The 15,862-nt window shown below is 43.4% G+C and overlaps 1 protein-coding gene and 1 long non-coding RNA gene across 2 annotated transcripts; one reads left to right on the plus strand and one right to left on the minus strand.

Moving 5' to 3' along the window:
• Nucleotides 1-5,619: 5,619 nt before the first annotated feature.
• LOC115201338 (uncharacterized) lies at nt 5,620-7,436 on the minus strand. Its single transcript, XR_003879734.1, has 2 exons — nt 7,371-7,436; nt 5,620-5,741 (listed from the first exon to the last, which is right to left on the minus strand). It is a non-coding gene; the product is annotated as an uncharacterized LOC115201338 (long non-coding RNA).
• Nucleotides 7,437-12,669: 5,233 nt separating this feature from the next.
• On the plus strand, nt 12,670-15,207 carry myct1a (myc target 1a). Its single transcript, XM_029744119.1, has 2 exons — nt 12,670-12,933; nt 14,099-15,207. The coding sequence occupies exons 1-2, from the start codon at nt 12,879-12,881 to the stop codon at nt 14,647-14,649; spliced, it is 606 nt and encodes a 201-aa protein (XP_029599979.1). The 5' UTR covers nt 12,670-12,878; the 3' UTR covers nt 14,650-15,207.
• The last annotated feature ends 655 nt before the right edge of the window (nt 15,208-15,862 follow it).

Genomic DNA, 15,862 nt, shown 5'->3' on the forward strand with positions numbered 1-15,862 from the left:
TGTTCAGATCAAACAAACCAAACCGTTGTAATGTAAAGAATGTAAAGAAGTGTAATATTACCTGTGGAGCGAAACTTTGCAATACATAAATAACTGAATTGACAAAACAACAAACCGTGACGCAGAGATAAACAAACACTACTCAAAATATAATAACCCACAAAACCCAGGAAGAAAACCCCTACTTAAATATGATCTCCAATTAGAGACAACGAGGACCAGCTGCCTCCAATTGGAGATCAACCCCCAAAAACAACAACATAGAAATAGAAAACTAGAACTAAACATAGATATAGAAAACATTGAAAAAACACAAGACACCCCCTGTCACAAACACTACTCAAAATATAATAACCCACAAAACCCAGGAAGAAAACCCCTACTTAAATATGATCTCCAATTAGAGACAACGAGGACCAGCTGCCTCCAATTGGAGATCAACCCCCAAAAACAACAACATAGAAATAGAAAACTAGAACTAAACATAGATATAGAAAACATTGAAAAAACACAAGACACCCCCTGTCACGCCCTGACCTACTCTACCATAGAAAATAACATGTTACTATGGTCAGGACGTGACAATACCCCCCCCCCCAAAGGTGCAGACTCCGAATGCCACTAAACAAAACAAAAACTAAAGGGAGGGTTGGGTGGGTAACTCCTATCTATGGCGGCTCTAGTGCAGTCCACATAACCTCATCCTCCAGCAGAGGAGGCGGCTCCGGTTTGGGGCATAACCCCCGCTCCACCCGCTGATCCCTCTGCGTTAGTACCACCGGACCGTGGATCGTCGGAGGAGGAACCGGACTGTAGATATCGCTGGAGGTTCTGGGCTGCAGGCCGCCGCTCCGGACTGGGGAGCGTCGCTGGAGGCTCCGGACTGGGGAGCGCCGCTGGAGGCTCCGGACTGGGGGAGCGCCGCTGGAGGCTCCGGACTGGGGAGCGCCGCTGGAGGCTCCGGACTGGGGGAGCGTCGCTGGAGGCTCCGGACTGGGGGAGCGTCGCTGGAGGCTCCGGACTGGGGGAGCGTCGCTGAAGGCTCCGGACTGGGGGAGCGCGCTAGAGGTCTGATGCGTGGGACTGGCATAGGTGGCGCCAGACTGGTAACACGCACCTCAGGTCGAGTGCGGGGAGGAGGCACAGGACGAACTGGGCTGTGGAGGCGCACTGGAGGCCTGATGCGTGGGACCGGTACAGGTGTCACCGGGCTGATGACACGCACCTCAGGGCGAGTGCGGAGAGGAGGCACAGGACGTGCTGGGCTGTGGAAGCGCACTGGAGGGAGAGTGCGAGGAGCAGGTGTAACAGTGTAGGTTCCGTCCCTCTCTTCGCCTATCCATAATATATATATATATTTACAAAAAATATATATATGGGGGACTGGAAATGATGCAGACAATTACATTGATATAAGCCACAGTCTATCTGCAATATTAAAGCTGATCTACCCCTAAAAAATGTTAATAAATAAAAATCACACACAAAACTATATCTTGCATAAACTTATCTTACAATGTTTATTTCTCAATAACATAACATCATATATTAATTGAATTGTACAGAAAAATGTCCTCGATCTGTACACATGGTATTCTGTAATCCAATTTCTGTGAAAACATTCATATGTATGCTGTACAGGAGTATATTCACAGCACTGCGATAGTGAAGCTCACGCCTCTCCAAAGAAGCTTAGCAAACCTGTCTCTACTATCTAAACAGACGGTAGGCACCATGCCATAGGTGTGTAACTTGTGCCTCGACCGCCCACGACGAGGAAAACAGATGACAAATGAAAATAAAAATGGAGGATTTCCCTGTTAATGAGAGACAATAAATGCCTGAGTTCCACGGCATATGGGAGAGTTCAGGCTGGGAGGCGTTCAAAGCAGCCTCGCCGTTCTCCGCCATATGGTGTCACTAATTGCTGTTTCTCACTGCCACACCGTTCGCAGGAAGAGGTACAAAAAAGAAAGGAGGAGACAAAAAACAGCACCCCAAAACTGGGGCAGAAGTTTATGTTGGTATTGATGTTCTATCTCACTGTTTTATCAGCTACTAAATTGAGCCTGAAGGGAAATGTGAGCATGATGTGGAATTGTAGAAAGAACATTGTTTTAATTCAAGAACAATGTCTTCTTTTGAAAGAGAGAGACAGAGAATAATCAGATCTGGTGAGAGAGACAAAAACGGAAAAGGAAATTCCCTATGTAAGTATAGGTAAATAGTATATTAGATCACCGTACATTTTCACCTAAAACACGTGAATGCACCTGATCTGAGAACTATTACATCACATTGACAAGGCTTTACGTTGATTTAAACCCTTTGGCTCTGAAACAAATAAAACATTGATGTCAATCAAAGATGGAACATGTACTCAAACAGCTAATAAGTCAATATGGCAGTATATTTTCTATAGACCACATACACAGGTGTTCTAGGCTGCTAACAAGCTGTTTCTCCTCCAGATCTACTGACACAGCCAAACAAAACTTTTTCTATGCTCTTTGATCCGTACAGGAAGTCTATGGTTCAAACACACCTTCATCTCAACAAAAAAAGGGGATCAGAAACATAGAATCAGATGTCATGTCAAAGCGAGATACAGTACCACCTTTGTCAATTATAAATATCAAATGACAACATTTATTCATCAACTGTAGATGATCATCACAGAAGGAAGAACACTAAATGAAAGCATCTCAAATGGTACTGTATTAGAAATATATACTGAGTGTACAAAACATTAGGAACACCTTCCTAATTATTGAGTACTGAATTGCACCACCTTTTGCCATCAGAACAGTCTCAATTCATCGGGGCATGGGCCACAAGGTGTCAAAAGCATTCCACAGGGATGCGGGCCCATGTTGACTCCAATGCTTCCCACAGTTGTGTCAAGTTGTCTGGGTGTCTTTTGGGTGGTGGACCATTCTTGATATACACGGGAAACTGTTGAGAGTAAAAAACCCAGCAGAGTTGCAGTTCTTGACACACTCAAACCGGTGCGCCTGGCACCTACTACCTTACCCTGTTCAAGGGCACTTAAATCTTTTGTCTTGCCCATTCACCTTCTGAATGCCACACATACACAATCCATGTCTCAACTTGTTTTAGGCTTAAAAATCCTTCTTTAACCTGTCTCCTCCCCTTCATCTACACTGATTGAAGTGGATTTAACAGGTGACATCAATAATAGATCATTAAGAACACATGCTCTTTCCATGATGTAGACTGATCAGGTGAAAGCTGGATTCACCTGATCAGTTTATGTCACGGAAAGAGCATGTGTTCTTAATGTTTTGTACACTCAGTGTAATTAATCCATCTGTGCATATTATTAGGTGAACCATTCAATCATACACACCTGATAGTTGAAGCAAGCTACCTGTACCTGAATACTACCTAAACATACACAAATAGTTGTATTGTTTCTTTGGGTCTGTGGTTAAAAAGAAAGTAAGCTGAGATGGTATCTCTACACAACAATGACAAAATATAGCAACAAGGCCTCTCTTTTCTGTAATGACCTGCATGGCAACTAACATCATCAAGAAAGCATTATGTGCAATTTGGTGAGAGCAGATAACACTTTCACTTACTGGTGTCACAGAGACACACCGCAAACCACTACAAATATCTAGGGCTATTTTCAAAACATGTCCATTTTTGGAGTCAAATGACATTACAGTTCATGTGTTTCCCCTCATCTAAATATGTTGCAGCATCTGTCTGGCAACAATGGGCTTCTTTGTGACTTTAAACCAGTATCAGAGGGAGGTACATTACCTTGTTGTTTTATTACACTAGATTAACTGGTGACACACAAGGACTTTTCAAGAAACATAAAGTAGATAAAGATTACTATTGACATTCCTACTACTGAGACAACATCAACAATTTCATAGTAATTCATGTGAATTATAACTACATTATAGGCTTTATTACAATTGTAATACTTGCAACTGTCTGAGTTTTTCATAATGATACTGTGAAATACTTTGTTCTATTTTGTTGTTGGTGAGCCGTGAAAGTGAATTTCCTCATATGAAACACAATCATTCTGAATCAGAGTCTGAAATCACAGTAAAATACCATGCACTCCAGCTCAACAGTGATGATGCTGACTAGCAGTGTGGTGAGGGAGGGATGCTCTCCTCTCAGCTGCTCTGCCACCTACGAAGCCATAAAGGGCACAGCCATTTTGGATCTCTCATTCTCAGCTCCAGCGTCACATGACTCCCCCAGAGTCCTGATATGGCCATCAATCTGGTCCTGAACCTGGGAGTGTTAGACCGGCGCCACCGAACAATCTGCAGCAGTACAGGTTTCTAAGGCGACCACAGCTCAGAGCCATGAACAGTGAGGAATGATAATGATGCTGATAACAGCAGTGGTTACACTTCAATGGCAGTAATAGGAAGATAGTGAGTGTGCAACATCATTGTGGTGATACAGAGATGGTACAGAGCAAATATTGAAAATACTGAATACAATTCTAATACTATGGGTTAGCTATACATCTGTCAGCATGACCATAATCAGACAGAGTAAGCAGTCCTGCTGGTACAGAAGGGATGAGAGGGAAGAATAGTGTTCACCCTGTCAGCTCTTCAGAGGATCAGCTTTACCACGGTCTGCCCCTCCACACACAAGGTAAGCTATAGAACAGCTGTCCTGCAGTTAGACATGACGTATAATCTGGCACACTGACAACACTGCTACTGTACTTTACCTGCATACTATGGTGCATCACTGAACCACATGGAGCATCACACGGACTAAAAGTCCACCAAAGTTGACCTTCAATGCAAAAAGCACTGAGAGGAAAATTGCGCCATACACAATATTATTGACCACAACAACCTCAAAATACTTGAGCAAGGCATGTGTGCAATTCACAACAGTATCAAACGACATTGGATTTTGCAGACAGTTATCTCAAATGTTTAACAGTACAAGTCAGTGCATTTCAAGAATTTAAAGCCAAACAAATAGAATTCTGCTCCAGCACTGGTAAATAATTTTGGTTCAGATTCACACAAGAACGTAATAGTTTAGAGGACAGCATTGTAGTAACATAGCATACCTTTAATTCAAAGGCATTTTTGCTGTGTCATGCCTCAACCTCCGCACTAGGTCACCTTTCAAACCACTGCAGACTGAGCAAGAGAATGAATGAGTAAGCAGAAAGCACTTACCTTGCAGTCTCTGCATCACATTGGCAATATCCCTGGCTGATCGTCCATGGTGCAGGGGTGATGATGCCATACCGCTGCCCTGGGGTCAGTCAAGTTGTGCTCCAACCCCTGTCTCTCAACCCCAGCAGAAGTTGAACCTCTGTTCTAGAATCAGTTCTTAGTTTTTCAGTAGCTTGAGTCTACAGTCCAAACTCACAGGAGTCTATGGAGACTGAGCGGTGTCCATAATTCTGTATCCTCCTGAACAAGTCATCCCTGTTGCAGCAGTACTCAGGCTGCAATCTCTCACTCTCTCAAGCTCCTCCCCTGTCTGTCTGTGTATGTGTGTATGTGTGTGTGTGTCTCTCTCTCTGCCCTCTCCCTCCCTCTCTGCCCCCTCCCTCCCTCTCTTCTCATGCTGTTTTCTCTCTCTCTCTCCCTCTCCTCAGTCTCTCTCCTTGCTGATCTGCATGCACTGCCACCTGGTGTCCAATCAAAGTGAAGCTCTCATGGTGCTCCTCGAGGTGCTTGGGACAATGGTGAGCCATGTCTCTTGACCTGATAGAGAAAGAGAGAGAGAGAGAGAGAGAGAGAGAGAGAGAGAGAAACCACATCTGTTCATACAGCAAAGCAGATATGCATCCAAATAATCAGAAAAACTTTTTATCAATATAATTATTCCCAAAAATCATAAAGGTTGTAAATCAGTCATTAATCAACACACAGACATGCCTTCTGTACATCTCTGCACATGACAGGTTGTGTTTTCTCTCCAGCAGATAGATTGATCAATCAATACTGTTCTAAATGCAGGAGGGAGAGAAGTGAGATGATGTGCCTAATGTTTAATCCCATTAGGCCAGTCCTTTCATCATCTCAGGAATACTCTCAGGAGCTTGAAAGGAGGATAACAACATCATCACAGTGGCGGTGGGGACAGCATCAGAGGCAGAGGATGGAAGTCTGGTCAGAATGTGGAGAAGATGGATGTGATGTCCATCATTATCAACCAGAGGAGCAGAAAACACTGGTGGGTTGATGAGAGACAATATGATTGAGTCATCCTCGCTTCACACCTCTTTTTCCCCCCAGTCATATTGGATCATATGCTGAGTGCCCAATGTTCGTTCACACACACATATTGGGACTTCACAATTACTTATTTGTTCTTATTACAAAAGTGGACTTAAAAGCCTGTAGGTGAATATTGCCATCTAATAGCTGGAGATTGGTTTACAGCAGAGAATAGGCCACAAAGTATAACCATTGAAGGCAAAATCTGCTTTGAAGGCTATGTTCCCAGATGTAAAAGGGGCAAACAATGCAGTCCAGATGGGGGTTAGAAACTCCTCTGAGTGTAACCCGAGAATAGTGGCCTATATTGGTCCTATCCAGTGCTTTTTTCTTTCATTCGGATAAAACTTGAGAAAAAATGATCACACTAAAAATTCAGAAGGGACTTTTAGGATGAAGTCCAAATATGTGTAGGCCTACAGAATGTTATTTGAGTTGGCATGCGAAAACAGCAGGCTTATCCTGGGTTTTCTATATACTGCAGCCCCGCCGCCACAGGATGAAGTGCTGACTCCCACATTTCACGCTGCGCGGTTCTGGGTGACCTCTACCAAGCACAACCCCACAGGACTGAGCCGAGAGCGGAGGAAGAAGGAGGGACTCTGCCCCAGGAGATGGGAAAGAAATAGGCATAAAGATATAACAGAGATGGGTCGAGGGGAATCCTCTGTGTTGAGGAGAAATGTAGCGGCATCACCGAATGTCCAGATCCATCTCTATACTTATTTTATCAGCGCACACCCAGATCGCTCACGCCCGTACAAAGCCTGCTTGAGTAATCTCCTTCACGCGCAGTCAGCACTACTGCAATCTTATTAGAAAGTTATCGTAGCCAACCTGCTCGTCAGAATCGACCCCTTCCCTGTGAAAACCCGCAAACTTGACGGTTGCAACCGGAACATAATGATACATTGCATTGAGAGACGTCATTGGGTCATTGGCTGTTTCCATCTCAATTCCAAATTACCCATAGTAAACGTTTTGCGAGTCGACATCGAGGCCAGTTTCTAAGTAAAATCTCGATTGAATTTCAAATTTAATTTAAAAGAGTGATGACAATATTGGGCTGCCTGTAGAAATTCTCGAAATCTTGGCAGAGCAAGTTCTTCTCACCCTCATATTTGGCTTTGTTGAAGTTGCCCACCTGCTTCAAGATGTCCACGATCATCCCCGTGCCCAAGAAAGGGAAAGTAACTGAACTGAATGACTACCTACCAGTAATGCTCACTTATGTCGTCATGAAGTGCTTTGAGAGGCTAGTCAAAGACCATATCACCTCCTACCTCCCTGACACACTCAACCCTCTCCAATTAGCCTACCTCCCTGAAAGATCTATGGACAATGCAGTCGCCATTGCACTGCACACTGCCCTTACCCACCTAGACAAAAAGAATGCAAATGTGATAATGCTGTGCATCGACTACAGCAAGCCTTCAATACCACAGTGCCTTATAAGCTCATTACAAAGCTCATGTCCCTGGGTCTGAACTCCTTCTGCAACTGGGTCCTGGACTTCCTAATAGCCCGCCCCCAGGTGGTAAAGGTAGGCAACATTACCTACCTAGGTTAGGATAATTAATGTATCAAGTTAGGATAATTAGGTTAAAGTTAGGAAAAGGGTTAGGGTTAGCGAAAATGCTATCATAACCTGCATAGTGCCAATTACCGGGGAGCCAGGGGGGGTCTCAGCTGTCCTGAATGAGACGTTAGCTCCCCTAAATGCAACAAAAGTCAAACTTTGGGGGTGGTCTCTAATTAATGCTAATTTAATCATTCTCATATTTGTTTAACATGCAGTGATACATAAGTTTTTCAGTGGTAAATATAACTTATAATATAAACAAATAAATGCTTCTAATGAATCCGAACACCCCCACCTCCCTGTCATGGTTTAAACCCTTTCGTTTTAAGTGCCGGCACTGTCCACATACAACTAAATGGCTTCAACTGAGCTCCTTTACGCATAGATTTTCCTTTGTACTTACTAATTTTCGCCATTTGTTTGCCATACATCCTTGATAAATAAACAACGTTATTCCAATGCATCAGATGTATCCGTTGATTTATTATTGTTTGATTTTGTCAGTCAGCTGTTTAGAGCGCTCATTGCTGTTGTTCGGTTGTGCACAGGTACTGGTGTTCTCTGTACCGTCGGTGACCAGAAGTAGCAGACCATTTATTTAGCTTGATATTTTCTATCAGTATTTGATTTCTTTGCTGGATCAGTTAATGATGGTCGACAATATCACTAGAGACATTGTCTAGAGCTAGACACCAATGCGCATCCAATCCATCCATCAAGTAGCCTATAAGTTAATGACAGTAGGCCTATAGTTGACTCTTTCGATTAGAAGCATTCGGTTTTGCAATGGCATAGCCCTACATTATTTGGGATTTGTGTGCTTATGAGAACTGTTTTCACAGCGAAACAATGAAATGTTGCATAGGTATAGTTATACTTGCAGTGCATTATCCGAGATTTCCAAGGTCCATGATTCGTACACGGTTTAAGTTCAATGTTCAATTAAATTGTTAAATGCTTAATAATGACAAATAACACTGTCATATAAATGTAATTCATGTATGGAAAGAAAGGTAGTGTTTTATGTCACACGATCTGTGAAGACTCTAAGCATCAACACATGAATTATGGACAACTCAACTATGGTGTAAAACATGTTTTGATTGAACTCATGTATTATATTGAATGTAGGCTACCTGTTCTGCATGTGTTCGTGTGTAAAATTGCCTCTTCTGAAAGGATACCAGCTGTAGTGTAGGCCTAATGGAGGGTAAATGCAGGTTTAGTTTAGTTTAGTTTATTAGGATCCCTATATGGGTATTATGCACAGATATGGGTATTATGACTCACACTGTGGTACTCTATTTTATGCAAGACTACAAATCATGCAAGACTACAAATTATGCAAGACTACAATTCTATGCAAGACTACAATTCTATGCAAGACTACAATTCTATGCAAGCTTCATCCCAATATGACCCCTTTGCTAACAGGTATTATGTCAATTTAAAACTTGCACGAGACAGGTAACAGAATTGTCCATTTAAAGAAATGTAGCCAATTTATTCATTACTACATTTAGCTGGCATTAGATAGTTCATCCAGAGATTGTTACCTTGCCTCAATTCGGCAGTCTGTCCAGATCATCATGGCATTTGTAGGTCTTTATGATAGCCACATTAGCAGCTAATTAGCATTTTTTTAAACTGTTTCTAAAATCCCCTATGGGAGAAATGAATGGTGGAAAAATGATTGGAACCATTTAATTGTTTAACCGGTTTTACGGGTATTATGACTCACACTGTCATACGCCATTTTAAGTTCATGGTAATACACATTGTAGCCTAGTCTAGTAAGTTGACTGTGTGTGTCAGGGTAACCATTCCATTTTTCCTGGGACAGTTTCAGCCCCATTTCAGGTGTCCTGACTTTTCAGGATACAAAAAATGGTGAATGTGTCAGCAAGACGCATCAATTAATGTAGGCCTAATTAATGGCAATCGCTGAATGCCATTGGGCACACTTTTTGGTGTTTTGTAACAGATGTCTCTTTCCATTCATTAAATGACGCAGTATACATGTAGTTCGGGATGCTGGAATTATTTTGGAGTGGACGAACATGCACAGGTAGCCTACTTTTTTAAGTGATTTGTTTGAAAATCAGATGAAACATGATAACTGAGCCTCCTGAGTGCCACGGTAGTATACGGCACTGCATCGCCGTGCTTGAGGCGTCACTACAGACCCGGGTTCAATCCCAGGCTGTGTCACAGCCGACCATGACCGGGAGACCCATGGTGCAGCGCACAATTGGCCCAGCGTCGTCCGGGTTAGGGAGGGTTTGGCCGGCTGGGACGTCCTTGTCCCATCGCGCTCTAGCGACTCCTTGTGGCGGGCCGGCATGTGCAAGCTGACTTGGTCGCCAGCTGGACAGTGTTTCCTCCGACACATTGGTGCGGCTGGCTTCCGGGTTAAGCGAGCAGTGTGTCAAGAAGTAGTGCGGCTTGGCAGGGTCGTGTTTCGGAGAACGCGTGGCTCTCGACCTTCACCTCTCCCGTGTCCATAGGGGAGTTGCAGCGATGGGACAAGACTGTAACTACCAATTGGGAAGAAAAATTGATAAATGTACAAAAAAATAACAAATACAAAAATGACTGCTTGTGTTCATGCCACATTAAAATGTAATTCTTTTTTTTTTACCGTTTAAATGACGCCTTTATTATTAAGCCCATGAAGACTATGTGTACGTGTGCACTCAATCGACCTTTCAAAACATCAGCCCCCATCGCTGTGAAGGTCACACAGAGCTCTAGCTTGGCTTGTTGAACTGGTTAGGAACTTGTTTTTCATCTCATATCTCATCTTGTCCATTTATGACAAACAAAAAGTGTTTTTGTTTAAAACCTATGAATAATTTTAGATTGGCTATAAATCGAAATCACTGTCTTCTGCTGCGCTACGATGTAGAGATTGTAGGCATGTGCTTTGTCAGTGGCTGTGACATAGGGTTCAGCCAGGAGTTGATGGACAGTTGGAAGAGCGAATGAAATGGTAGAAGGGACATCTCAGCTTCAAGTGGTTTCAGATTTCACTTCCTATGTCACACAGGCGCAAAACATTATACTACTGTGTCCGTAGGAATCAGGGCTATCACTCAACCCAAGCCATTCCGATCTACGGTGTCCACAGATTGATGTATAAGCAAAAATGTCACCTGAAACCGGTACCAGAACCCACGAGGTCACCTAAACAGGGGATTTTACATTTAAGATTAATGTGCCCAGATTAATGTGTCCCAGGTTCCTGGAGAGGTTGTGAATTTATTTTATCTTCCAGACATCAAGGGCTGATGGTTTCACAGACCAAGGATATAAACCTGTCGTTGTATGTACAGAACAGTACAGAACACTTTGATTCTAAAGAGAGGTTGCATTGCTCTATTTACTGTGTAGAATTTCCTCATAAAGTCCCTGATCAAGCCCACACCCTACAACTATTCATCACACGCCCAAACACTGTTAAACAATGCTAATCAGTACTGGTACTAAACTTTAGTAGAACATAAATAAACACATTCTTTTAAAGAATACCTTCTACACCTGTATGTGGACAGACAAGCCCTGTGGTTTTGCAACCCCTGTGTGATTGAACAAAACACAATGCCTCTGAATACCATCTGACAGGGTATAGTAGGCGTTTGCTGGTTCCCTTGGACGGGTTTGAGACAGGGCAACAATGAGAGGAAGTCCCTGCGAGACCCAGCCCTCCCACTGCCAGTGGAGAGGGAGGGGGAAGGGGGGGGGACCCGCAGGACCAGGATGGACCAGGAGGTTCCCTGCTATACTAAGGGCTGCATTCCAATAAAACATTTACTCTGACCACCTTAGCGGATCTGAATGGATTGGATAGTCAAAGCAATATGCTGATAGCTCCACCACCTAGCCTTCTAGGAGGGATAGGCAGGGTCATAGTATTTCTTTCACCTATCCAGTCCTCTTAGATTGGAGGGAGAAAATCACAAAGGGCAGAGTGAAAGGAACAAAGGAGGGACTGAGTGTTGTGTTGAGCTGTGGCCCTGGTTCTCTATCTTATCAGAGTCTAGTGTTTTTACTGGACCTCTACAACCGACACAGGCCTGGACGGCCCATGCAGACACCACTGACCTGGCAGACACTGTGGAAAGACTGAGGTTACAGTATTGACAAAGGGGCTGGAAAACCAGAGCATGTACGCTCAGATATAAAAATAGTTGTTTTGCAGCACATAGAAATACTATTTATGTTATAACTTTTTTGTCTATTTGTTTTTATTAACACCATTTGGGGGTTTCGGCTCCAGCTTCGACATTCAGACCCAAGGTTGTAATTGGTAGTGTTGCGCTTGAAGAAACTGTCGCCTGTGGTTGCAGAGGTGGACTGGAGAAAATGAGAAAAACTGCAATGTTTATCATTTTGGAAAAAAATGTAATCCGAGATGGTAGCTGACTGTTCCATTACAAAAGCAGGGACAGGGAGATTGAGGGGGGGCTGGTTTGGGACTTGAAGGGGTGAATTTGTTTCTTCTCATTAATCAAACTTAAGGAAATGATGGGACAGGAAGTGATTACGGTGGCCCCGCTCCCGCCCCTCCAGGAGGAACTCTGTCCAGGACAGATAAGAGAGCCCCATTCCTAATTTTACGCAGAATAGCAGGAAATGTGACAGTGAAGTTTTCCGCTTCCACAAACAAGAGAGCAGCCAGCCCGGTTTTGGAGGGAATCCTGTGTGGCTGAGTTCGTCTGGGCTGATCTCTTTCACTCTGAGAGAGAGAGAGAGAGAGAGAGAGAGAGAGAGAGAGAGAGAGAGAGAGAGAGAGAGAGAGAGAGAGAGAGAGAGAGGCAAAGGAAGAAAGTGAGGGAAGAAAGAAAAGAAGCAGGGAAAGGGAAGGAGGGAGAGAAAAGAGAGGGATAGAAAGGGACATACAGAGAGTAAGTGATAGAAGAGGAAGAGTGAAAGAGGGATAGGCAGGAGGAAGAAAGAGAGAGACGTGAGGAAGCCAAGGAGAGCTACTGGATGCATAACATTCTCTCCTCTTCTTCTCTGACAGTGCAGAGAAAGTTATGGCCGAAAACAACACCAATCTCTTTCTGGAAATACTTCAGTCATTTGATGTTGGTGAGTTTTTTCAACTCTCTCTCTCTCAATTCAATTTCAATTTAAGGGGATTTATTGGCATGGGAAACATATGTTTACATTGCCAAAGTAAGTGAAATAGATAATAAACAAAAGTGAAATAAACAATAAAAAATGTACAGTGAACATTACACTCACAAAAGTTCCAAAAGAATAAAGACATTTCAAATGTCATATTATGTCTCTCGCTCTCTCAGCTGCTACTCTGCTCCTCTGTTTCTCTGTTGGCACTTCTCTGTTTTCACTAGAATGAATAGGTTTAATGATGATGAGAGTACTTGAATATTTTGTCAGGAAAAGAAAACATGCATTCAAAACTGCATTTATCGGACCTGACAGACTAGTATTTAGACGCAAAGGCAAGAACAGACCCATAAAATCAGCAATATTGCAAAGCTTCCTCTTGGTTAGTGTTTTTTCCTCCTTCCTCCCAAATGTCATTTCCAGATGACTTCTTGTCTGCTTTTCCCTTTTCCAACAGAGGACAATGAAAAACTATGTAGAGGTAGCAGAGTACGTTTACACTTCATAAGACCTAACTGTATCCAAAGGCAATTGATTTGTTTTTGCTGGCAGTGGTCCACTGGGATTTGTCCTCTGTTCCTTTCTCTCTTTTCAGAGAGACACATATGGTGACCATAGTGTCTCAGCGAGCAAGTCAAAGACAACAAAATGTTGATCTTTATTTTGTGGGAAGGAGATGTAATCAGTTTTGTGTCTCTGGAGGACTTGGTCTCATAATCACCATAGAGGAAGGACTGTGATTATTTGGTTGTGGTGTGCCATATTAGCAGTTCTAATAGTTCATCATCATAACAGCGTTGTTGATGTTAGGATAGTGACTTGTTGTGGGCTTGGCAGTACATATCTAGGCTGGGTCCAGATTGAAACCGTTCCCTCCACAGACTATAAACCACATAACTTTTACTATTACTTTACTTTACAGTTTTAGTTTTTTAGTGTGGCAAAAAAAAGAAGTTTTATGAGCATGAAGGTATCTATTGAATGTCTAATGATGATGCTAGATGATAGTGAGTTTTGAACAGGTCTTTTCATATAAATCTCTTTGGTGTCCAAAAACTCTTACTCTATGTCGCCCACTAACCAAGATATAACGAATGGCCCCTTCCCTCTCTCTCCTTCCCAGTCTCCCTGATCATAGCTTTCTGTGTGTCCATTGCGGTGGGCATCCTATTGGGGGTGCTGGTCTATGTTGTCCTGACCTGGATGTCCCGTCGCAGGGCCGGCTCGGGCAGTATCACCCGCCGGCCACCTCGCCCGTCACGCACCTCCCCGCGCGCCCGGCCTGGCTTCAATCGCAACAGCAGCTACGACCGGCGGAGCAACAACAGCCTGGTTAGCGCTGCCTTCAGCTTCCACCGCCAGGCCTCCTCCCCAGACCAGGCTGACCCTTTGGGTCGCAAACCCAGCTTCAGGGCCTCCACCTTTCACCCACTCCTCCAGTGCAGCCAGATCGCCCGAGAAGCTGAGGAGGGGAGCCAGACCACGTTGCCTCGCACTCCAACCCTGACCAATTCAGCTGGGTCAGCCCACCAAACCGCAGCCCAGGCTGCTGCCATCCCACCCAGGCCCGAGTTGTTCTGGAGCAGTAGTAGTCTGAGGGGGTTCCATGCCACACAGACCCCACCTCCTGCTTATGAGAGCATTATAAGGGCCTACCAGGAGACTTGCACCTGAGGAGGGGATGGATGTGTCCAGCCTGATAGTGGACTGACTGAGGCCAGGGCTGTCAATGGGTTTTAGAACAACTGGATATGTTTGACTTGAGGGGAAAATAAAGAGCCCTAATGCTAATATATGTTTCTATGTGAGTGTGTGTGTGTGTGTGTGTGTGTGTGTGTGTGTGCGTGTCAGTTGTTTATTACTGTGTGTTTGTGAGCAAGAAAGAGATGTTTATTTTCAGATAAGACTGAGTATTTGTTGTACATGTGTGAATGTGTGTGTGTCTAATGAGATTTATAAGATTGAGAACTCATGTTGATTTCCATCATGTACCAACCCAACCCACTCATGTAACTGGACTACTTTCTATTTGTGAGCTTGGACATGCAAAATGATATGGATAAACAATGTTTGCATGATCCAATGAGGGTTACTCTCCAAGGTAATCTACAAAATGTGTGTATGTATGTATGATTGTCATGGATCTGATTTATAAAATGGTCACTGTTTTGGTTGGAATTTACTGGACACAGTTCATAACTTAACACAATAAAATGCTGAACGAAATGGTAACGGGCTGTGAATATGAAACATAATATCATCTGTACCAGAAACTTGTTATTTATGCCCTTATTTGGTGCCATTGCTTTCCAGTGTCCAGTCTATAGGCTACACTTTTCTGGTGGGCAAACTGACAGATCTCTCACTGACTCCCTCTCACTGTTTCCTGAGGAAGGAATTATTTCACTGGGCTGAAATGTAAGAGGTCAGGGCTTTAGGTGCCCAGTTATACAATGGCCAAAGAGACAGTCTACCACAGAAAAAGCATGATTACATTTCTTCAGCCCCATCCCTCATCCATTTACTAAAAAAGTGGCGGGGTATTGTTGATATTTGAATCCCAGATTTCCCATTTAAAGTGTAGACCGTCATTGTAAATAAGAATTTGTTCTTAACTGACTTGCTTAGTTAAATAAAGGTTCAATTGAAAGAAAATAAAAAAAAACAACATTTAAATGAGTGGATATTGATCAGCCACAGGAGGTTGGTGGCACATTCATTGGGGAGGACGGGCTCGTGGTAATGAATGGAGCAGAGTCGGTGGAACGGTATCAAATACATCAAACACATGGTTTCCAGGTGTTTGATGCCATTCCATTTGCTCCATTCCGGCCATTATTATGAGCCATTCTCCCCTCAGCTGCCTCCACTGTGACAGACCAGCAGA

Source organism: Salmo trutta, chromosome 1, assembly GCF_901001165.1.
Source record: "Salmo trutta chromosome 1, fSalTru1.1, whole genome shotgun sequence".
Classification (NCBI taxonomy): Eukaryota; Metazoa; Chordata; class Actinopteri; order Salmoniformes; family Salmonidae; genus Salmo; species Salmo trutta.